Raw genomic sequence first — 23,224 nt, 5'->3', positions numbered from 1 at the left:
TTTGTTTCTTGAACATGACGATGAGTTCACTGTACTAAAATGGCCCCCAGTCACCAGATCTCAACTCAGTAGAGCAGGGGTTGGGAACTTTTTTGACCAAAGAGTCATTTTTTTTTTTTTTTTTTCATTTTTGGTTAATGCATTTTTCCAAAAGAGCCACAGTAAAAGAAAAATATAATAATATAATTAAAGATGTGCTTTAAAAAAACAAACAAACAGTATTAGGCTAATTACTTGCTCCATAGACAACTAAAAACAAACAAATATTTAGCAAAGTTTCAATTTTAATTGGGAAGGGCTTTCTCTGTGAGTCATCAACTGATGAGCATAAAACTGATGAGAGAGAGAGAGAACTTACAGGTCTTCTACTGTGTTTACGTGAATACTCACTGACATCCTGCCAGTAATACTGTTCCCTTTCGCGATTTATCGCGCTTTAATATTTCTTTTCAATATAAAGGACAGCCTGCCCTTTTTGTCTCATTCCTTCGTTTTTTTTGTTATTAATAACTTTAAACAGAATCATCAACTGAAATCTGAGTGGAGTATCAAAAATGCTACGCATTTATCGTGTCATGAAGGGTCTCTGCAGCAAAAGTGAAAGTATTAAAGTTTATAGCCTTCTTTTACATCTTTTGCTGCTTTTCGCCATTAGGCCTACCTTAAACAAGCTGCAGCTGCTTGAATCCTAATGCAGGAGCTGTGGGTTATCACAGAGACAAGTGGTTAGTTGCTCTGACTTGTAACACTCGCGAGCACGACCAGCAATGAGCACTTTTTCTGGTACAACATGAATATAATTTTCATCATAAACCTTTCATTAACTTAGGTAGACTGTACTACAGGGGAATTGTAACTGGCAGATTTTCTGCCGAGAGCCAATCTCTATTGATGCGTCTTTTTTTTTTTTTTTTTTTAATCGCTCGTTTGTTGGTAAAGGGTGAGAGACCTTGCAAGCCATAGTTTTCCGAACGCTGCAATAGAGCGTCCTTGGGATGTGGTTGAACGGGTGCCCTGGATGTGCATCCCACAAATCTCCATCAACTGCAAGATACTATCCTATGAATATGGGCCAACATTTCTAAAGAATGCTTTCAGCACCTTGTTGAATCAATGCCACGTAGAATTAAAGCAGTTCTGAAGGCGAAAGGGGGTCAAACACAGTATTAGTATGGTGTTCCTAATAATCCTTTAGGTGAGTGTATATTGCGATATGAAGAAATACAGAATTTTTCATTTGATGTCTTGAATAGCTCAAGATTTAAATAATAATTCTATAATAATTGGGGTGATTTTATAGGTAACTGCTTTCATAGAAAATAAACATAATAAAAAGTTTAGCTTTTTGACTTCTTTTGGATTGTTTAATATACTGTTTGACTTGCCATATTCACTCTCCTTTAATTCAGTTAAGTCAAGGATCTAAAATGTCATGATATTAATAATGTATGTCGCTTAATCTAAAATAAGGGATCCTGGGATTTACAGGAGGATAAATCTCTGTACTTCAGGACAGGTTAAAACAGAGCACTACACTAAAGATTTCTTCATAATCACATAAGGAAATTAAAGGGATACTCCACTTTTTTTGGAAATAGGCTCATTTTACCACTCCCCCAAGAGTTAAAAAGTTGAGTTTTACCGTTTTCGAATGTATTCAGATGATTTTCTGATATTTAGAAGAAAATCAGTAACCAGACAGTTTCTGGTCTCATTGACTTCCATAGTATATTTTTTTTCCTACTGTGGAAGTCAATGAGACCAGAAACTGTCTGGTTACTGATATTCTTCTAATTATCAGTATAATGGAATTAAGCACATGTTTCTGGCTTAATCAGAAAGAGAGCATATGACTGTGGCTGATGAGGAGCTTATGTTATCATTAAGTGTAGATGCTACGATGTGACTCATTTTACACACAGTGCTATGTACAGAATGTGCTGGTTTCTGTGAAAACAGTCTTTACTCCACTGCTTCTGACACTACTCGCCAACAGATGATCTGTTCACATGCACTTCGTAGGACTGCTTCACTTGAAATGAGGTGATACAGAGATCTGTCACTGCACATTAACTCCTTAACCTGCATCCACATCAGTGGCCCTAGATTATTTTTGTTCAACATTCACTGCATGTTAAAACATAACACTCTTACTTGATTTGGACAAACTGTGTAATGAGGAATATTTTTACCCAGCCCTGTATTACATGTATTTCAAACAAAGTTTCAACTCGTGCAGTTTCCAAAGTTCAGAACTGGAGAAAGCCACCATAGTGATTTCACGGAACTACTGGTAGCATAATTGCTGTATTTTTCTTATCAATATGTAGGAGGGATTTCTGAATTTATGGCTGACTATCCTTTAACTGTAGCTCTCTTACCCCTCCCTTCTGAATTATGGGTGTAATTCTGTATGTTTCTGTCTCTAGGTTTGAGGAAGTCCACTAAGAAGCGTAGTGAGTCTCCCCCAGCAGAGCTCCCCAGCTGTCGGAGGAGCACACGTCAAAAGACCACGGGCTCTTGCGCCAGCACCAGGTACTCAACCACCAGCCTTTTCAATCCAGAACAGTCTACTGATCTAGAACATGCACAAACTAATAAATCAAGCCAATTGGGAGAGATCACTCTGATTGGCTGTCCAGCTTAGTGAACTAGCACACAATAAAAAAGCAAAAGTAATGTAAATGAGCAGATGACTGGTCAAGAGGGCACTCACAGAAGGCGGTTCTAATTTTTTATTTTTTTGGATCTTATATGGGCATCCCAATACGCAAATGCTTTCATAACGACAAGGCCGTCTGTAATGAAGTAAGTGATCAACATGATACATATTCAAACCTAGGGTTGGGAATCGTGAGAAATTTTCCGGTTCCGGTTCCGATTCCGGTTCTGCCAAACGATTCCGGTTCCGGTTCCCATTCAATTAAAAATATTAGTAAGAGAAAAATCCACAATCCTTTTTGTGTTTATTTCTTATAGTACATGACAAATTAGTTTAACAGACTGGTAATGTAAACAAACTCAAAATATTATTAAGCAATCTTTGCAAAAAAAAATTATATATAAAGGAAATTAAAAAATTCTGCATTCTCTATAATAATTTAGACCTCTCCTTTATTGTATCTCCAACAGTGAAGAATACCCTCTCAGAAGGAATAGTATTAGTATATGCTTTAACACACATATGTGTGTAGAACAGATTATTTTTTTAAACGGTTTGAATGATTGATTCATAAAGACTTTACTTATTTCATTACTGGATAAATCGGCGCTCTAGCAGTTAATAAACAGAACTGCATGCGTCTTGCGGAAGAACATTGTTGCCGGAGCTACTTCTCTCTGTTTATGTCCATGACGAGTCACGCAGGCATTGGGCTACTCCGCAGCAGCTGCGATCCGCCGGCCAGTCTAAATAAGTCCGAGTATTAACGCTTATTACAGGCTTTACGTAGTGATTCAAGATAAGACAAAAACACGGTTTGAAAAAAAACATTATGATGCACTCGCTCATTGTATATATTTTGTAAATTCTGAACACAAAAAATATACGGACTGCATCTGTTTTGACCACTACCGTCAATGTTTACTCAAACTATAATCTCACTAATTCTGTAACGGAAATCATTTGAATATGTGAAACAAATAAATATTGAGACTGTGTGATTGTAAAGCAGTTTCATATCGACAACTGCTCTCTCTCTCTCAGCGCAAACGGATTTGAATGTAGGCTAGAGAGTGACTCGGCGGTCGGCGCGCGCAGCGTGCGTGTGTCTGTGTGTGACAAATGCAGCGCGTGTGAAAGCAAATCGCAACTTCAGTGGTGAAGTTTTTGTCATTTAGGAATAAGACGGCGTCTTCTACTCCCAGCACTTCGCCCACATGATGATATCGCATCGGCATCAGAACCATTTTCGGAACCGAAACTTAGGAATTTTGCACGGTTCCGGTATTTTTTCTTTTCCAGAACCGGTTCTCGGTTCCCAACCCTATTCAAAACAGTAATCAAGCTCTGATTTGTAAACATTTTGTATATCTGCAGTTGTAGTGTCGCTTTCCCTTTTTGAATGAGTATAGACTTTCTACCACCTGCTGATATAGACTGTTATTTCCTTACACGCAGGAGAAGGACGCATGTGCTACTTGAAAACAGTAAAAAAAAACAAGAAAACACTTTTCATTCCCACCAAAAAAATTAATTATATATGACACCTTGACTAAGGTATATTGTGTGAATCTGATACAGAGATGACAATACATGGTTCCTCCATATTAATCCTGTTCATTTACTTAGATTTACTAGAATCATTAATCAGCCCCCTCTATCCCCTCAGCTGTATTTTGTGGTAACTGCAGATGGGTGTTCCTGTTCACTTACTTGCATTACTGGAACTTTCAGTTCATCCTCATGAGAAATCTGGTGCAGTGTTGTGAATTTCATAATCAAATGTTAAACAACAGTTATAAAACAGATAGTTCCGGTCCTTGTTTTTGAATTGCTTAGGCTTGTTCTAAGCTGATATGAAATACTCTGAATCAGGGCCGTCCCAGTCATGGGGCAGGGCCCAGTGTGAGGTAACGTGAGAGGTCGGCCGTGATGCATTGTGGTGGTGATGTCACCTTCTGTCTGTTCATAGCTGGGCCCAGTGCGATCGCATCATTTGCACTGCAGGGTGGCCCTGCTCTTAACACAGACCTGACACCTCAAAACATGAATAATTATTCCATTTTTGAAGTGTTTATTTTGTGAACCAGGTCTATGTAGTAACCTTTTACTTCTACTTGTGTGATTCTCAGTTGTCTGTTCGGTCATGTAGTGAATTTCCACCTTTATATTTGTAAAGATTTGTCTTTCGCTGCCTACAAAGCCTTGGTTGTATATACCCAAGAATATTACTGAACTGTAGGCCTTTGCTCATGAGGAATGGGCTAAGACTCCCATAAGTTTGTAAATTTTGTCAATAAATCTGAGCAATAATGGGGGTTGAACATTTTCATTTACAACTCTGTGTGTGTTATATATTTATAACACAATGTCAAACCCTGCACTATATGATTATGGAAATTTTATTCAAGTAAATGATTTTTGGTTGTTTGCCATCGTTTTAGTTTAGTATGTATTAATATACAAATTTTATTGAGAATATTTGGCTTTAACTGTTGTGTTTTTATATCTTTCTAGTCGGCGAGGCTCAGGCCTGGGCAAGCGCGGGACAGCCGAAGCTCGCCGACAGGAGAAAATGGCCGACTCTGACAACAACCAGGATGGGGCCAATTCATCGGCCGCGCGCACAGAGGAAACACCCCAAGGGGCGTCAGGTAAGAGAGCAGCAGTCCCCTAAGACTTTATTATATATTGTATGTGGTACTGTGATGTGTATGTTAAGAACACACTAATAGTACCTTAACACACGCATGACAATGTATGTTTTATTCTTCATCGGTCTCTTATACTCATTCTGTCTCTGCTGTGTAGCATCTAGCTCAGTAGCTGGAGCTGTTGGCATGACCACCTCTGGAGAGAGTGAATCAGATGATTCTGAAATGGGAAGACTGCAAGGCATGTTTGCTCTATTTTTATATCATTCATTTTCTAAAAATACAGTTTGTGAAGATAAAGTAATTATATGTTCAGTGATAAGAAAAAAAAGTGATCTTAGTGTTATGTATCATTTTTTGTGCAAATCTCAACATTGAATAGATGATTATTAGATTATAGATGTGATGGGAGTATTTACAACATTGTATTAAGAATGAAGATTTAGGAAAAAATGGTGCTTTGTGCTTTGGTGGTAAGTGCTTTGTAAGGATCTTGCAGTGTTGTTTGTTTACTTGTTGTAGTTTAATCAGCAGCTTTAATTAAAATGCACAATTTTATTATCTTCATTATCGACAAAAATAAAACCCTTTTTTTAACATTGACCAAGACCGATCAAAGCATAATAAAGCACAAACATCTAGTTGTGTGTGTGTGGTTTCATGTTTTGCTCTCTCCACAGCTCTGCTGGAGGCCAGGGGTCTTCCTCCTCACCTGTTTGGGCCCTTTGGGCCCCGTATGTCTCAGCTGTTTCATAGGACCATTGGGAGTGGAGCTAGTGAGTGACCTTGACTGATGTTTGTGACATTTTTGTGGGATGATTAAGTATTTCATCCGCTCAAGGTGTCGGTCTTCTGTCTCCCTCTGCGTTTGCAGGCTCAAAGGCACAGCAGCTGCTGCAGGGTCTGCAGGCTACAGGTGATGAATCCCAGCAACTCCAGGCTGCTATAGAGATGTGCCAGCTGCTAGTGATGGGTAACGAGGAGACGTTGGGAGGATTCCCTGTCAAGAGTGTCGTACCTGCCCTGGTGAGTATGCATCAGGAAATTCATCTGGACTAAAGCCTGGTACACACTGTAGTTTATTCTGGCTAAGAACACCCAATTATACAGGAGTGAAAAAATTCTTCAAATCGCCAAATAATGCCCAGATACTGGTTGTTGGGTCCTTAAAAAGCCTTAAAGTCAGTTTTGCAGGATTGTGTGAGTCTATTGGTTGGTGGACCTCTGTTCCTCAAGGGCTCTGGGTGAATGCCAACCAAAGCCCTTCCCCCAGCCCATCCCTGTATGTCATTTCACTTTAGATTACATTAGGGAAATTACAATACTTTTGTTTAATAATTTCTTCACTTGCAAGCAGGGCTTACTTTTTTTTTTTTTTAAATCGGGTCACTGCAAGCAGGATCAGTATTTTAACGTTTCTGTTCATGCGTTTCTTCTGTAAAATTATCGTTCTGAAAGCGGTTTGATCAGAAAAAATACCAGTTAATAATTTTTTTTTAACTGTACTTATGACTAGAGCTTGAATTGAAACTTATACTGAGAGCATTTGACTAAAACTCGTAACTCGAGTGGATCTTCAAACTGTCGACAAAACCTCATACAGTAGCACCACCGCTTCTATCTTGAATGAAGTGTTGCCCACATAGAGTACAAGATGCAAAAAGTGCTACTGGGGTATAAAGTTCGTATCTTGCAAAAATCATACGAGGCCAAGGCACTTGAAGTGCTGTTCACATTTTGGAGACCGTCTCTGCTTGTTTGCAGTGCATGGGTAAATAAAAAATGGTTTCCTTGAAAAAGGACAGTGTTTTTTTTTTTATCCAAATCATGACGTGTGTAAAGGCTAATGTTACATGTATTTGAAGAGCGGAGAAGAGTGTCTTAGTCTGGTATTTGCCATTTAGTCATAACCAATATAGCCTGTGCTTAATGCTTAGTCTTTTATTTCCCTTGTCAACTGAAAGTTGATGAAGACGTGATGTGATTTAACTCCATTTGGCATTGTACAATTTGAATTTGATTGGTTGACTGCCAAATTAAAATCTTAAACAGAATAATATTTTTTTTGTAAATGTATGTTTTATTTATTTTACGATTTAGGATGTTTGCTCAACCTCGCCCATATGGTATTCATTTTATTTGTTCAGATCTTAGATAAGTTCTTAAAAGACCTTAGATTTATGCTTTCTGAGATGGATAACAACCTCCTGTCTGTGCCGGGAGTCCAGCCACTCTCTATTCTTACCCATATGTCCTGTTCCCCTTTTGTCTTCGCAGATCACACTGTTACAGATGGAGCATAATTTTGATATTGTGAGTATTAGAAACTTCTTTGAGTTGGGTACATGTATACGCAGAGATGGAACATTGTGCAAGCCTATCAAGGCAAACTGCAGTGAATCTAGCACCTGACAATCATTTCATCCGTTCAATTTTGACACTTAAAATTTGAGAATAAAGTAATAGCTGTTCACCATGTGTGACATTTCTGCAGATGAATCATGCATCTCGCGCCCTCACCTACATGATGGAGGCTCTGCCACGCTCCTCGGCTGTGGTGGTAGACGCCATCCCAGTCTTCCTGGAAAAGGTAAATGGCACCTCACTCTTTCTTTGAACCTTGGCTACCCAGTATGTAGATAACACAATTACAGGGGTTATATAAAGGAAAAACTTATATTAAAAATAAGAACAAGTATAAATTTAAACACATGTGACAACGTTTTGCCTCCCTCAAAAACATTTTTGACATCACAACAATGTGCAAATATTTACAGAGCAACACCTATTCTGTGTTCACCGACTTGATTGGAGTGTGACATTTCACATGTGAATAAGGTTATGTTTAGAAGTGGCATTTTTTTGTGCTTGTGGTCTCATAATTTTTTTCCCCTTGTGTTTACAGCTTCAGGTAATTCAGTTTATTGATGTGGCAGAGCAAGCCTTGACCGCCCTGGAGATGTTGTCACGGAGGCACAGCAAAGCCATCTTACAGGCTGTGAGTACTGATGGTTTCTTGTTACTTAAATGTTGTTTCAACCTAGTGTTAATTTTTTTAACGAAATCTGACGCAAAATGTTCGTCAATGACCTTTTTTCCATGATTAAAACAAGACAACGAAATGAGACAGCGTCATTAAATGATAGCTCTGACTATATCAACATGGAATATTGGGGTAAAATGTTGTTAAAAAATAAAAACTTCTGAAAAGAAGAAAAAAAATCTCTTTGTTTTTGTTGAAAAAGAGAGACAAAAGATTACAGACTATTTTTAACAAGTCTACAAGCTTCCATGCTTGTGGTTGCCAGATTTTAAAAATCCCCCCCATACAGAGCTTTTCTCTTAAATGGATGCATTTCCTGCCTTGTTTTACTTAATCTTAGCAATCTGGCCACCATGTGCACATGCGGTCTCTACACTGTAGAAGAAAACACTTACAAATGTAAGCGTAAATTTAGTGATTTCCATTAAGATATTTTGCTCAAATGAAAGTGTCATACAGGCAGTCTGTGTTTCTTCACAGGGCGCTTGCGCTGTTTGCTGCGACTAAATCTGTGATCAAACCTTTTTAGTGATGAACTGTAAAAAATCCAAACATGGATCTCGACCATATTGTTTGGATTGTGGTTCTTAAATAAATGTTCATTCTTAAAGTGAAATTGACTTTGTCAATGCAGTCTTTTTTGCTGTTTGAATAGAAAAACGTTAGTGTAATTTGGATTTAGTATTAGGAATTTCACCGTTTTAATTTTTGAAAGAGGTTTCTTGTTTTAGCAGTATTAATAATGTAGAGAGTGTGTTAATATGATAAATAGCCTAAATAGAGGTAAATTAAACCAACTAAATGAGGTAAATTAAACCATGCGAGTGAGATTTGTGCTTAAGGGTGATATAAGTGCAAAAAATGTAAAAATTTGATTCTGAAATGACAACAGTCATTGTGATTTATAATTTCAAGCAAAATAATTGTGATTTAATTATGCAGCATGATGAAATTGTGGCTAAGATTTCACTAGACTAAAATGCCCCTACATTGACTAAATCTTGACTAAACAAAAGGTTGACTGATAACTAAAGTATTTAATTTTGACATGGGTTCGTGATGAAGACCAAAATGAAGACCATTTCAACCAATAAGACACCAATTATGTTGAATTCAGTTTAATAACCACAAAAACACTTCAGCCAGTTGATCTAATTAGCCTTTATGTAAGCTATTGTCTGTTTTATAATGGCTTTGAATGTTAAATCTGTTCTATTGACCCCATCTTATTTTATTATGGAAAATGACACATCACTGACCAAGGCTGTGCTGTTTTCTGCAAATGTCTCTTTGTAGGGAGGTCTGGCTGACTGTTTGCTTTACTTGGAGTTCTTCAGCATCAATGCTCAGAGGAACGCATTAGCCATCGCTGCTAACTGCTGCCAGAGCATCACGCCGGACGAGTTTCACTTTGTCGCTGACTCTCTGCCCCTGCTCACTCAGAGACTCACACACCAGGTGATGAGATGAAAGACACCGCAGACAACTCATTCATATTTATAACAGCAGATGAACAGACTTCATGTCTAGATCTGTAACACAAACATAAACACTCGCAAGGACATAAGCGTTATGTTTGCCAAAGTGTTACTGGTGTGATTCACACCTGACAGACATTGGGTGTAACAATAATTCTGTCTTCAGCATGAATCAGCATTTTTATTATGACTTTTGTATTACAGGATAAAAAATCTGTCGAAAGCACTTGTCTCTGTTTTGCCAGGCTGGTGGACAACTTTCAGCATGAGGAGGTGAGATCGTTACTCGCACACAAGCACAGAACATTTTATAAACCTAAAAAAAACCCCGTCTGAACAATTTAATTTTTTTTTTAATTTGCAAGAATGAGAATTTAATTGATTGTTGAAATGTTTCATATAAATGAGCTGCATTTTGTTTGTTTTTTATTAGAAAAACATATTCCCTTCTATAGAATACTAAATCCTTTATTCAACTACTACAAAATGTATCTTCGATTTCATATCCATCTGTGAATTGTCCCGCTGTTTTCAATTGTCTGAAACATTTTTTTCCAAGTACTAGACTGTTCATCGGATCTTCACAAAATTTTGCAGACAGCAGCTCTAGACCATGCTGGCAAAAAGTGATCCAAAATATTTTTTGATACATTGAATTGTCATGATTTAGAAATGCTTTGTGAATTGCTTCAAACTAAGCAAAGTCAAAATAACTTGGTTGTGAATTGACCGTCACTTAAATTGCTAAATATCTTTGTGCATTCATGATGACCTCATTAACCGCTCCCCTCTGTCACTGTCCCAGAACCTGTTACAGCAAGTGGCGTCACGGGACCTGCTGACCAACATCCAGCAGCTGCTGGTTCTCACTCCACCTGTGCTCAGCTCTGGCATGTTCATCATGGTAGTGCGCATGTTCTCTCTCATGTGCTCCAATTGCCCATGCCTGGCTGTGCAGCTCATGAAACAGAGTAAGTCACTCACACACACACACAGATGTTCTGCCCTGCTGCCTGTTACCAAAAAGACAAGAAAACCAACACAGGAAAGAATGTGGCACTTCAGAGCAGTTTTTTTTTCTCCACCAAGTTCAACACTGGATGGGAAGGCATGTTGCCTGTTTTATGAACACATGTAAATGTACATTGAGTGTCTGTGTTTTGCTTGTTCATAGATATAGCAGAGACTCTTCGTTTCCTGCTATGTGGAGCATCCAATGGGAGCTGTCAAGAACAGATTGACCTTGTTCCCAGAAGCCCCCAGGAGCTTTATGAACTCACCTCGCTTATTTGGTATGTCCTGTTTTAATAAACCTCTCCTCGATCTGTGTGTCTCTGCCAGTGACATCTGATTGACATGCTCAGAGTAAAGAAAGAGATTGGAGGAGTTATAATAAAGCTTAAAGGATTAGTTCACCCCAAAGTGAAAATTGTCATATTTGCTAGCAATTCATCAGAGTATTGAGTGTGTTTGATCACTCTGTTTTATCTCTCTGCTGTAGTGAGCTGATGCCATGTCTGCCCAGAGAGGGCATCTTTGCGGTTGATGCAATGCTTAAGAAAGGAAGTGCCCAGACTACAGAGGGCGCCATCTGGCAGTGGAGAGATGACAGAGGCCTGTGGCACCCGTACAACCGCATTGACAGCCGTATCATTGAAGTATGTCCAGCTAACTACATTCAGTGCAGATGTAGTTTTGTGGGTAGACATGGGTTTCAGAAGACCAGTTAATGATTCTGAATCACCATGTGATTTTATTTCTTACTCTTTTTTTCTTTTTTTTTCAGACCGCACACCAGAATGGAGAAGATGAAATAAGTCTGTCGACACTCGGCCGTGTCTACACCATTGACTTCAACTCTATGCAGCAGATAAATGAAGACACTGGCACTGCCCGTGCCATTCAGAGGAAACCCAACCCTCTGGCCAACCCCAACACAGGTACACATGCTGCACTCACACTGAGGTGGAGGTGGTTAATAGTGGTGGTTGACTGATTTTTCTGATACCAATAACTAAAACCAGAAAATACTTATGAAAACGGATTAATAGCTGACAGTTTTAATAAAATAAATATGAACCAAACTTTTCCACTTAATGTAAAATAGTGATGAACATTATTTGTGTCTAAGCTTCATCACTACTGACAATAATGCTTTAATTTGTTTGTCTTGTGTGAATGAATAATGTACCAAAAATGGAGAGAGAATTGACTAAATCAAATCTTTTTTTAAAAACTTGTGTATATAATATACAATGCAAATTAAAAAATTACATCTCTCACATGAAAATTATGCTGTGCTCACGTTTAAATGTACATATTTTACCATACTCTTACATTTCTTTTGTGTATAACCACTTTTGTAAGAACAGAGAAACATTTGGAAAGCTAAAAAGAGAAAACAGGCTATTCCTGTGCAGTGTGCACTTTTTTTTTCTAAAGCAACAATCAGATAATCAAAAGCAAAAACCCACTTAGCATTTTTCCACATTAACATGGTTGATAATAGTTGATTTAAGTTGCAACAAAATCTACTTCCCAACACATTTTCTTTGGAGCGCTAATGTTTATTGTAACCAATAGATCACCCTCAACCCCCAAAACATACTTCATTTGCACAAAGCAGTAGTTATGTCTTATACTAAAAAGGCAAATTAAGATGAAAGATATGTGGCCATTTTTAGGGCCAGAGCACCAATGGTGAGGACCCTCTTGGAATTGCTCTGTTTATTATTATTATTGTTACGATATTGTCTGCACGATATTGGTAAAAAAAAAAGAAAAGACATTGCAATATTTTATTTTTCTGCGATTATATATTGCGTTATAAAAACAATTTCACCAGATGACTTGAATGGCTCTATTTGGAAAGAATAAATCATTCTAGAATAGAATAAATTTGCATAGAAACTAATATTAATAGAATTCTAACTAGACTTTAATAAATGGAACCTTATTGTAAAGTGTCTCCGATTTATGGCTTTTAAGTTCAGTGTTGGACAGATCATTTTTTTTCATTCAATAAACTATTCATTAAAGTGAATCGGTTCAAAGGAGTCATTAGTTCGCGAATCGAACGTGTCATTAATGGACCACGGTTTAGGACATCACACAAGATTTTTCTCAACACAGAAAACATTTCATTACTAGATTTTTTTTTGTTTGTTTTATTGAAAGTGTGGTTTGTCATTTGAATATGTGGAAAGCTTTTCAGAGAAGGTAAGGCAACGTTATTTTTGCACAAAAATTAAATAAACTGTCTGCACACTTGAATCCTTTAAGCAAAATCAATAGCCAAGCTTTCGGTCAAAAAAACCCATCCTCAGGGCATCATTTTTTTATGACCGAAAGCTTGGCTATTAAATTTGCTTAAAGGATTCAAGTGTGCGGACAGTTTATTTATTTTTTCAGTTATCTAGTCTTGTCTGTCTGGCACCTTGTTTACCGTGAGTGCGGTGAAACTCCTTCAAAAACGTTATTTTAGCACAATTCACAACCAGTGGAAGTTCAGAAAAAACAAAACTCAAGTCTTCCGACCTTTTACCATCATTAATATGTGTGAGGGAGGGAGAGAGAGCAAGACTGTTTGAAGATGGTGCCGGGGCTTTCACTCTCCCTGCTCATTCTTTGTTAAACAACCGCAGCAGTCAGTCATCTACATCACTCACAGGTCAAATAAGGCTTTGGCGGGACAAAAATACGCCTTAGTTAAGGCTGACAGAAAACAGCGCGCAAGTTCTAGTCTTCTTGCGCTTGATGTTTAAACTGATAGGACTTGCAAATTGATAAACTCTCACACTATGATGGTTAAACTTTGCAATTAATCCACAAATCACAAGTGTTACTGGGCGGGGGGCTGCTGGCCCGTAGCCTACTAATCATGAATCAACTACGATCCCTATACTTGACATCGCACATCCTGCGATGTGACTTATCATGGGTGCACACATCGCGATATTGATATTAAAATGATGCATCGTGCCGCCCTTGTTCAAACGGCTAATTTTATCCTCTAACCTCTTAAATGATTAAATAACTGTAAGTAATAATGCAAACTTGATTCATAACGTGGCTTTTCTCTGCCGTGTTTTAAATTCACTTCTACCTGTGCAAAGCATAGTCAAACTCAATGCAAAGTCCGGACTGGTTTTTGGTCGGTCGACCTTTGATGTCAAATAATTATGACCAGTGGTAAACTGTAAGCACACTTAAAATGGAGTTATAGATAAGCATGGAATCCAAATTTGCTTCCATAAATGTGAGTCATTACTAAATGATATGACATATATTTAGTGTGAAATGTTGTAAAACAGTGTCTGTCTTCACAGGAGGGCACTTGGAGGTGCGGCGAGAGGACGCACGTGCTCAGCTGATGAAAGAGGACCCTGAGCTGGCCAAGTGCTTCATAAAGACTCTGTTTGGGGTCCTTTATGAGGTGTACAGTTCCTCAGCCGGGCCTGCCGTCAGACACAAGTGCCTTAGAGCCATCCTCCGGATCATCTACTTCGCAGATGCAGACCTGCTTAAAGACGTACTGCGCAATCATGCTGTGTCTAGGTCAGTTAGTGACTGAAGTGCCATGTGTGAGAATCGGACCAAAATCTTATCATTATCCAAGTGATTTACATTACATAATAGGAATCAAGATATGGTTAATACAAAAATTATCAAAATTAAACACAAAACATGCTTTTTCCCTGCTACGAGCAATGGGGTCATATCCGATGTGAGGAAAAAAATGATTATTGATTTATTTGAACCATGTATTCTTAATGTGGCCTAAAAGGACTGATCAGATGCAACAGGTTTTTCAGCAAAGTTTTGATCAGGTTGATCATTTAGAGGCCTTTTGGTGTATCTAATAGGAATAATTAAACTTTATAGGGTTAAAAACACATTTTTGCTCATATTTAGTTTTTTGGGAAGCATTTTTCCATGTCTTATCATTCTTGTGTAAATAATGTAAAGCATTCCTGCTCACTGATAGTGGCACATGTACCATCTACACTGGTATGAAACACACCACCCAGCCCGAGTGTGTGCAGCTTTTTCCATTTCACAATTTAAAGTTCTTCCACTTGTTTGGTTTGAAGGTTGACTAATTCTGAACTAATATGTGCAAATGTGTGTCTTATGTCTGTAGTCACATAGCTTCCATGCTGTCGAGTCAGGACCTGAAGATTGTAGTGGGCTCTCTGCAGATGGCTGAAATCCTCATGCAGAAACTACCAGATGTATTCAGTGTTTATTTCAGGCGTGAAGGTACTTTTTTATTTTATTTTTATACATTTTACACCATAACTCCACGTAACGAAGTAGCTTACTATAACAGGATTACAAAAAGTTGTTTCCAACATTTTCATCACTGGGAAAAAATATTTCTTTACAGTAATGCATTACTCTCGACACTGGTGTTTTGTTGCTCTTGTTCTGTTCAGGTGTGATGCACCAGGTAAAGAACCTAGCCGAATCCGAGGTGTTCCTCACCAGCCCCCCGAAAGCGTGCACCAGCGGCACAGCTAGTCTTTGCACCACCACTATCACCACGGCAACCACTACAGCTGCCTCTAACGTCACACCCGACTTGGGCTCCCCCAGTTTCCAGCACAGCATGGACGACTCACTGGACCTCAGTCCTCAAGGGTATAGAGCCACTTTGACACACACCCCTACTGATCTAGATTTTGCAGGCCTGGTGACACAAGTCTTGCCATTAAAGTTTAAAAACAAATCCCTCTTTTCTCTAGTAGGTTGAGTGATGTTCTGAAAAGAAAACGCCTTCCTAAAAGAGGACCGAGGCGTCCAAAGTACTCCCCACCCAGAGATGATGACAAAGTGGATAATCAGGGTAAGTTGCACTTTGTGTGTTAAAACATTGGCCCCAAAATCTACTTGGACGCTTGGGCCTGGTTTTATTAGATTAAGCCAGGATTAGACCTTAGTTCAATTAGGACATTTAAGTAGCTTTTTTTCGTGCCTTAGAAAAAAACCCCATTACTGTGCATCTTATTTTAAGATATGTCAGTGCAGGTTGCTTTCAGTTAACCCCCTGAGCCCGACGGCGTCGTCGACGATGCCACACGTCACCTCCGATAAATGTTTACATAACTCGATGACAGATTTATCGATTTTCTTACCGTTTTTTCCAGCAGAAAGCTAACGAGCTAGCCATCACGGGGGTGTCTTTCGGGTCTTTCTAGCCTTTACAGAAGGTTTTCTATCCAGCCTGGAACTTGTGCTTCCTTTCAGAGGTTTTCAGCAATAAATCCAAACGCTTTATGTCAAACTTTGATAATCTTGAAGCCCATAATTCATAAATATTCGGTCATTTTTGCCGCTAGCTCGATGCTAGCGGATATCCTGGATATCACGTGATGTTTTCACGTGATGGTTTTTGACCAATTACAGGCTGATCCGTTGTAAACATTGGTGTGCGTCATTACGCATGAACCAAGCGCTGATATAGTGTAGAGAGATAGAGAGACTCACGGAGACGCGCGATTCACAGAGAAACACAGCGAAATGGACGTAAATAAAGCGCTGGTCTATTTTGGTGCATTGCAGGATGAAGGATTTTCAGGAGAACAGAGCTTTTTGACAGATGAGGAACTAGATTACCAGGATAGACCCAGCTGAAGTGCCATTTATTTATTTACTGTAAAAAAGTATTATAGTAGTATAAATGTATTATAAAAGAATAAAAAGAACATAATAAATAAAAGAATAAATAAAATAGAAATGCAAAACCTGTGATGTGGCCCTCTGTGTGATTGCTGATAGGAACTGTTTTGAGGCTTGGCACCAGTGAATTTCATGAGGCCCCAAACGCCTGGACTTCTTTTGGAAAAATGTCAATATTTTTTGTTCTGTACAAGTTATAATGTTTATTCCTGTGCTCCAGGACTCCAAAGACATGAACAAACTATTTTCCAGAGGAAAATTGCTTAGCTTTTATTTATTTGTGTGTGATTTCAATAAATAATTGAGTGATTCCATTTCCGATTTATTTTTTCATTTGTCTTTATGGTCCCATAACTTATTTTACATTCAGGTGACATCAATGTAACACAAATATGCTGAAAGTTCAATTTGTCCTGAAAAAAAAGAGGTGTGTCAATTGTCTGTGCACCAAAGGGTTGATATTTTACAAGCTTTTTTAGTAAATGACACCAGACGGAAAATTTATTGTAAAAATACCCTTAGGTCTCAGAGGGTTAAACAGCACAAAAATACATTTTAGTCTGTGATGCATGCTGCATCTGGCTCTCGGGAGCCGATATAACATGCTCACATTTTTTTATTTTTCACCATTTTGGGAGAAGTAAAATTGGCTTGTTGTAAAATTTTTGGTAGAAGTAAAATGTGGCATCTACTAGACTATGCATTTGGTCTTTTACTAGAAGTAAAATACCAAATGCATGAACCCTTATCCATTTTCGTTTGGAATGCATCTCAAACTACCTCCTGAAGTGGTTTGAGTGATTAGACTTAAAATCGTCTTAAAAGCGTGGTATTTTCAGTATTAAAAATAATACTATCTAATGTTTTATTATTATTATTTTTTTTAATAACAAATTATATTAGTACATCATAAAGCCATCTTCCAAACCATGTTTTTGACATACCCTGAATCACTATGGTAAGCCTTTTTTAATGTATATTTAGGAGTTATCAGGACATTTCCCGGGAAACTGCATACATTCATCATTCGTCCATGTGTTACTTATATCCCTAAATAAAAGAGAGAAGGTCAGGCAACTACTGTAAGCAGTGGAAGTACCTTGAAGCCACAGCATCTAAACCTTGAACTAAAAAAAGGCATTACAACAGTACATGTTAGGGCTGGGCGATAAAACGATAACGATAATTATCGCGATATAATTTTCCTCGATAAAACGATATCAAGAGGTCGATAAATGTTCGATAATATTTATGCGTCAAAAAAGCGGAATGAAACTCATTTAAACCGCGCGCGCCACACGGAGCATTTATCCGCTCGGCTCAAAGTCCAAACGGCAGTGCATTGAGCGGAGCGCGAGCTCACGCAGACGCGCCTCTGATCGTTTTGCTCACGAGATCCAGTGAGAAGCACTTGAGTTCAGCGAAGAACACAAATGTCAAGTTTAAACCAGTTTAAAGGCAGATTAAACACCGCTGACAAAAAGGAGAAACACTGCGTGCAACGATACAGTCAGAATCTGAATTGATACTGAATCCATTTAGCCTACCATGGATTTACTGTAAGGTTAGTAATATTAACTGCACCATGAAATGTGGGATATACATATTGAATTGTATAATATTATTAATGTTGACAATGTATTATGACTAATGGAATATAAGTACAGTCTTTAATAATGTATTTAGCTGTCAGGCAATTGTTTTTCATTCAAAAAATACAGAAAACAAAGTTATGCCATGTTAGTGAGGAGCTAAGTTATAGGCTATACCTGGTTTTATCTGTGGTTATCATGATCTAAATGCATGATACTGAATGACCAATGGTTAATTTGAATGCAACTCAAACAGTCCGAATATTACTTTTTACCAAATAAAAAATCTGCCTTTAAACTTGAAAAAAAAAAATATTTGACATATATCGTGATAATTATCGATATCGACTGATATAAAAAAAATTATCGTGATAATTTTTTTTGGCCATATCACCCAGCCCTAGTACATGTAATAAAACATGAATCAACATAGTTAGCATAGCATCACATTTGCAATAAAACAATGTTGCTAATCGTTTGTTGCTAATCTCTAAACCAGTTACTGCTGTGATCTATTTGACTATAAATAGCCTTGCCATGTTAGCTCCCAATGTTATTTGATATGAATAGCAACCATTGTCTAATGTCAATGTTACCATCCTTTGTAACATTATTTATAAATAAAATAAATAATTTCAGATAGTCAAAACGCAGCATACAAGCTACCTACTTAAGAAATTTTTCGGATATCCGTCTTTCCTTATTTGGAGTTTTGATGTTGATAGTGACATTAACACTGATAGGGTTATTATCTGTAATTGTGGGTACAGCGGTACGTGCATCTCAAGCAATCAGATTTATCCGTGCAGAATAGTAGAGCTGAAGACAACTCGCATAATTACCAAAACAATTTTTCGCTGCTAGTAACTTATAGTTTTATGCTCAACCTCTTGACGACCAAAGGTTTCGTAGTTTAGCTTTAATGCAATGACATTCATAGAGTTTTAAGTGCCTTGAAAGTTTAGCTAATTTTTGGAATCATGTTTTGTTTTGAGTGTTGTGAATGATGTTCATCATCATTAAACATGAACTTTAATCTGGTAATTATAATATCTCCTCCACAGCCAAGAGTCCGACAACCACACAATCCCCCAAGTCCTCTTTCCTGGCCAGTTTGAATCCCAAGACCTGGGGTAAGCTGGGAACTCAGACAAACAGCGCTAACTCAGAGCCCTCACGCACTGCTGGGGTCAGTGGTCTGGCAAGAGTGCCGCCTAAGGACTCTGTATCAAACAACAGGTAAAGCTACAGGTTTTATTAGTGTTCTGATTATAATTGTTTTTAATTGTATTATTCAGGATTGTTTGTGGATTGAGTGAATAAGCTGATTGATAACAGATATTTGCAGCTCATTGTTTCTAATAAATACATAATTATATTGTGTTCAGGGAAAAAAGGACTACTGTAGTAATAAAGAAATAATAAAGATAATAAGAAAAAATGTTCTAACTACAAGAAACAGCACAAATAAATACAATAAACCAAAGATACAAATAAAATAATCTGTTTTTCAGGTAGGTCTAATATTAGTTTTCAGGTACAGAAATTGTAAAATAACATTGTATATTTGACTGTAGATTAAATATTAATCCTTATTAAAGTTACAAAAGCTATTCAATCTAGAACAGTGAGTTTTCCTCGTCTTTTGTTGTTTGATTAACATTAAAAACACTGACTGTAGGAATATTAGCTTTCTGTTACTTTAAAGTATATAATGCACGGATCTAGTACACACTGATACTGATATACATGCCTCAACTTAACCAACTATGTCTGCTAGGAAGGATACTCACCCAGACAGGCATGTTGACAATTTTTGTGTCAATTTGTCCGTTGAAGCGCAAGACTTGAAAGAGCACTCAGTATTTGCGTGCTGTCTGAGACACTGGTTTATGCGCTTCAGATTGATTTTATTTATTTAATTGCCCTTTATTTAACCAGATAAAACTTAATGAATTTTTCTTAATAAAAAAAAAAATATATATATATATACTTTACAGATGAGTGCACAGACACACACACAATTTTCTCACTAGTGAGTTCTCATTCGAGTCTTCTGGCTTTTAAATGTTTAAATTGGCAAGGCTTAAATGAGTTTAGTTTGAACAAAGATGAACCGCGGTGCAAGTGCATGCCAAACCGTGGGTGGAAAACGGTATGTTTTTAATATTATTATATTTATTTTTTACCAAGAACCATTCCACCCCTATGATGCACATTAATATATAAGCTACCATTTCATGTATAAGCAATCAGACATTATAAATGCAGGGAACTACACTAACCTTTTCCACTGGTGGCACTTGCGCTACTAACTTTTTCAGTTACTGGTGCAAAACATGATTTGGTCGCACAAATTATTTACAGTAAGCCGCACTCTGGATAGTAATAAATAATAATGAAACTGTACTGCATTAGGAGTGGAACGGTACAGAAGTCACGGTTGGGTCGGGTTCATACCTTGGTTCAGACATTCAGACGGTTCGGTACGATTTCGGTACAATGGAGTGAAAAGCAAAACAACTTAAATTTTTGTTTAAGTTTTATTAATAAAGGCATAGAACCAGTTTATTTGTAGTGCACTGACAATAGTTTTATATAATTAGTTTATTAATTAAATTAATAAAAAGACAAAATGACCTTGATATACGTTTGGTAATTGTTCTTGAATGAATGTAAAATTAATTTGCAATATTTCAGATCAATATATTTGTTTTCCTTAATTTTAACTAACCCTAACTTTATTCTCATCTGAATTATAAATACATGATTTCCGTATAAAATAATTACCATTAAAACACATTTGATTTTCTTTTTTAATCAATGTAGAATCATACGCAGGACTGATGCAAAGCTGTGATGACAATAAAATGATAGCTTATAAATATATCTCTGATTGTTTCTGTTCCACAACATTTTGTATGTCATGTTTGGGGTGTGGGATGAAGAGAGGGATATTTTCAGTAATTATTTAATAAAACATTTAATTTATCTTCAGTGTGTAGTATTAGCCAATCAGGTGTCTTGACGCGAATCACGTGATTATGATTATGAAAAAACTAACGTTAGTCTAAAAAACTGCTAGTGATCATATAACGTTAGTCGATGTCAATATCAGCGCGAGCAATATAATTAGTAAACTCATGGCAGAGTTTATCAGCCGAACACCAGACCGCAAATCTACCTTTGGTGTAAGGAAGAGACACGGTGTCTTACATCTCTGCGTCTTTTTCCTGCCGCCCTGCAGGCTCAGATGGTAGCCTATGTGATTATGATTAGCATGCCTATTATGAAGACACAAACCTTTTACTATTATGTTATTTGAATAATATGCGCGCGATAGAGAGAGAGAGCAAGACGGCGCTTGTGTTGTGTGAAGACGTGATAGTGCGCGCGCGGCCAGGGCGCGCGCTCTCTCTCTCTCTCTCTCTCTCTCTCAGCTCGTTTGCGCCCTGTCAAACGCATCCGTCATTCTACTCTACAACACTCACCGCGATCAAAAAAGGCTTTGGCGGGACAAAAAGCGGACGATCCGACAGGTTTTAGAAGATTAAATACAACCCGAAAGAAACTAAAAAAAAACAGACCCGTCAAAATAGTCAGTGATACATTTGCGACCCATTAAAAATTATGGTCGCAATGGGATTTCAAAAGGTCGCATATGCGACCATTTTGGTCGCAGTGTAGTTCCCTGAAATGTCTGTGTCGCTTTTGATCAATTTAAGGTGTTTACAGTTTTTATTTCTTTAAAGTGCCCCTGTTATGCTTTTTTAAAATATTACCTTTAATGGTGTGTAATATCAGTTTGCAAATGTAAAAGGTCTGCAAAGTTTTAAAGATCAACATGCATGACAATTAAAGTTGTCTCCTAAAAAATCAGTTATGAACTGCCTAAATAAGTCGTCAGTAATGCCAGTCTCACTTCTGTAATATATCTAGGTTTGGGCTTCATTGGCCAACTAGTAATATATCTAACACATGGGCTTCATTGGCCAACTAGTGTTTATTTTGTCAGCTATTTTCAATATAGTCTTTAGCACAATTTGCCCTCTGAGACAAATTTAGCAAATCCTCTGATCCTAGGCTAAAATCTGAAGTCTTTGATCATTAGTTTGACATGATCACTGATCGCCGATTAATGACCATTGTGATCAAATTTAACCTGTGATGAATTTCTGGCAGTGTCAGATGATTTGACTCATAGTCCCCTACGACAACCGTCAAATTGTCTTAATTTTTCAAGACAAGCCATGACCAAAATGACCGTTAGAGATTTCTTTGTAGCCACCATTTCAATCCTGCGTGTAATGCAGTTTACATCACTGAACGTGTCATTGATTTAAAAACTCCAGAGGAGTTTTCTTGCGTGCATCAGTTTTTATCACGTTTTGACTGTCATACAAGTTTAACAAATGAGATCTTACAGTGCGTCACACTGTAAGATCTCAGTTGTCATTAAGGTCAGACCGTACAGTCTGTCTTTGTACAGTCTGAGAAGGAACACTCGTAAAGGACTTTAATCGCACATTGTGCACCCGACTTTAGTCCTGTGTCAATGTACTTTTTAGTTTATGTCTTCAACCTTGCCCTGTTTTTGTTCAGTCAAGTTTTAGTCTACTAAGTGTGGCAATTTTAGTGTTGATTTAGTCTCTGAAAAGTCACATTTTTGTTATGCTGCATAATAGTTAAACTGATAATGGCGTCTATTTTTACAACGATTGTTATTTCAGAAATTAATTGATACATTTTATCTGAATTATTGGATTTCCATCGATAAGAGCACTCGTACGCATGGTTTATTTGAAGTCATCTAGTTTCCTGATTTATTATAGGATATTTATTGTATAGATTAACACACTGTCTCTACATTATGGTAAAACTGTTAAAAAAAAATGCCTAATTTTAATTAATTAATTAATTTAATTAATACATTCTTGTTTTTCGATTAAAAAAAACAGCAAAATATACTTCTATTGTTGAACAGAGGTTGTGCAAGTACATTTATGACTAGTTCAACCAAAAATAAAATTTCTACCATCAATTACTTAGCTTCATGTCATACCAAACCTGTAAGACATTCGTTCATCTTCAGAACACAAGTTAAGATCTTTTTT

General features: G+C 37.4%; 1 protein-coding gene across 8 annotated transcripts in view; it reads left to right on the top strand.

Moving 5' to 3' along the window:
• The window catches only part of trip12 (thyroid hormone receptor interactor 12), a 62,472-nt gene that overhangs the window by 24,130 nt on the left and 15,118 nt on the right, over positions 1-23,224 (top strand). For 7 of the 8 annotated variants that reach the window (XM_089135368.1, XM_089135367.1, XM_089135365.1 and 4 more), the window contains 19 exons: positions 2,430-2,535; positions 5,180-5,316; positions 5,474-5,557; positions 5,997-6,092; positions 6,191-6,342; positions 7,594-7,629; positions 7,811-7,906; positions 8,222-8,314; positions 9,656-9,817; positions 10,042-10,110; positions 10,643-10,808; positions 11,012-11,129; positions 11,339-11,495; positions 11,624-11,777; positions 14,166-14,394; positions 14,981-15,099; positions 15,276-15,480; positions 15,585-15,685; positions 19,175-19,349. In XM_089135368.1, the coding sequence (XP_088991494.1) occupies positions 2,430-2,535; positions 5,180-5,316; positions 5,474-5,557; positions 5,997-6,092; positions 6,191-6,342; positions 7,594-7,629; positions 7,811-7,906; positions 8,222-8,314; positions 9,656-9,817; positions 10,042-10,110; positions 10,643-10,808; positions 11,012-11,129; positions 11,339-11,495; positions 11,624-11,777; positions 14,166-14,394; positions 14,981-15,099; positions 15,276-15,480; positions 15,585-15,685; positions 19,175-19,349 (2,455 nt within the window). The remainder of the gene's footprint in view (positions 1-2,429; positions 2,536-5,179; positions 5,317-5,473; positions 5,558-5,996; positions 6,093-6,190; positions 6,343-7,593; positions 7,630-7,810; positions 7,907-8,221; positions 8,315-9,655; positions 9,818-10,041; positions 10,111-10,642; positions 10,809-11,011; positions 11,130-11,338; positions 11,496-11,623; positions 11,778-14,165; positions 14,395-14,980; positions 15,100-15,275; positions 15,481-15,584; positions 15,686-19,174; positions 19,350-23,224) is intronic. The other variant, XM_089135366.1, reaches the window with a different exon arrangement.

The sequence above is a fragment of the Pimephales promelas genome, chromosome 10, assembly GCF_988280905.1.
Source record: "Pimephales promelas chromosome 10, fPimPro1.hap1.1, whole genome shotgun sequence".
NCBI classification, from domain to species: domain Eukaryota; kingdom Metazoa; phylum Chordata; class Actinopteri; order Cypriniformes; family Leuciscidae; genus Pimephales; species Pimephales promelas.
The sequence above is the reverse complement of the archived record's forward strand: the minus strand, read 5'-3'. Positions and strand labels throughout refer to the sequence as shown.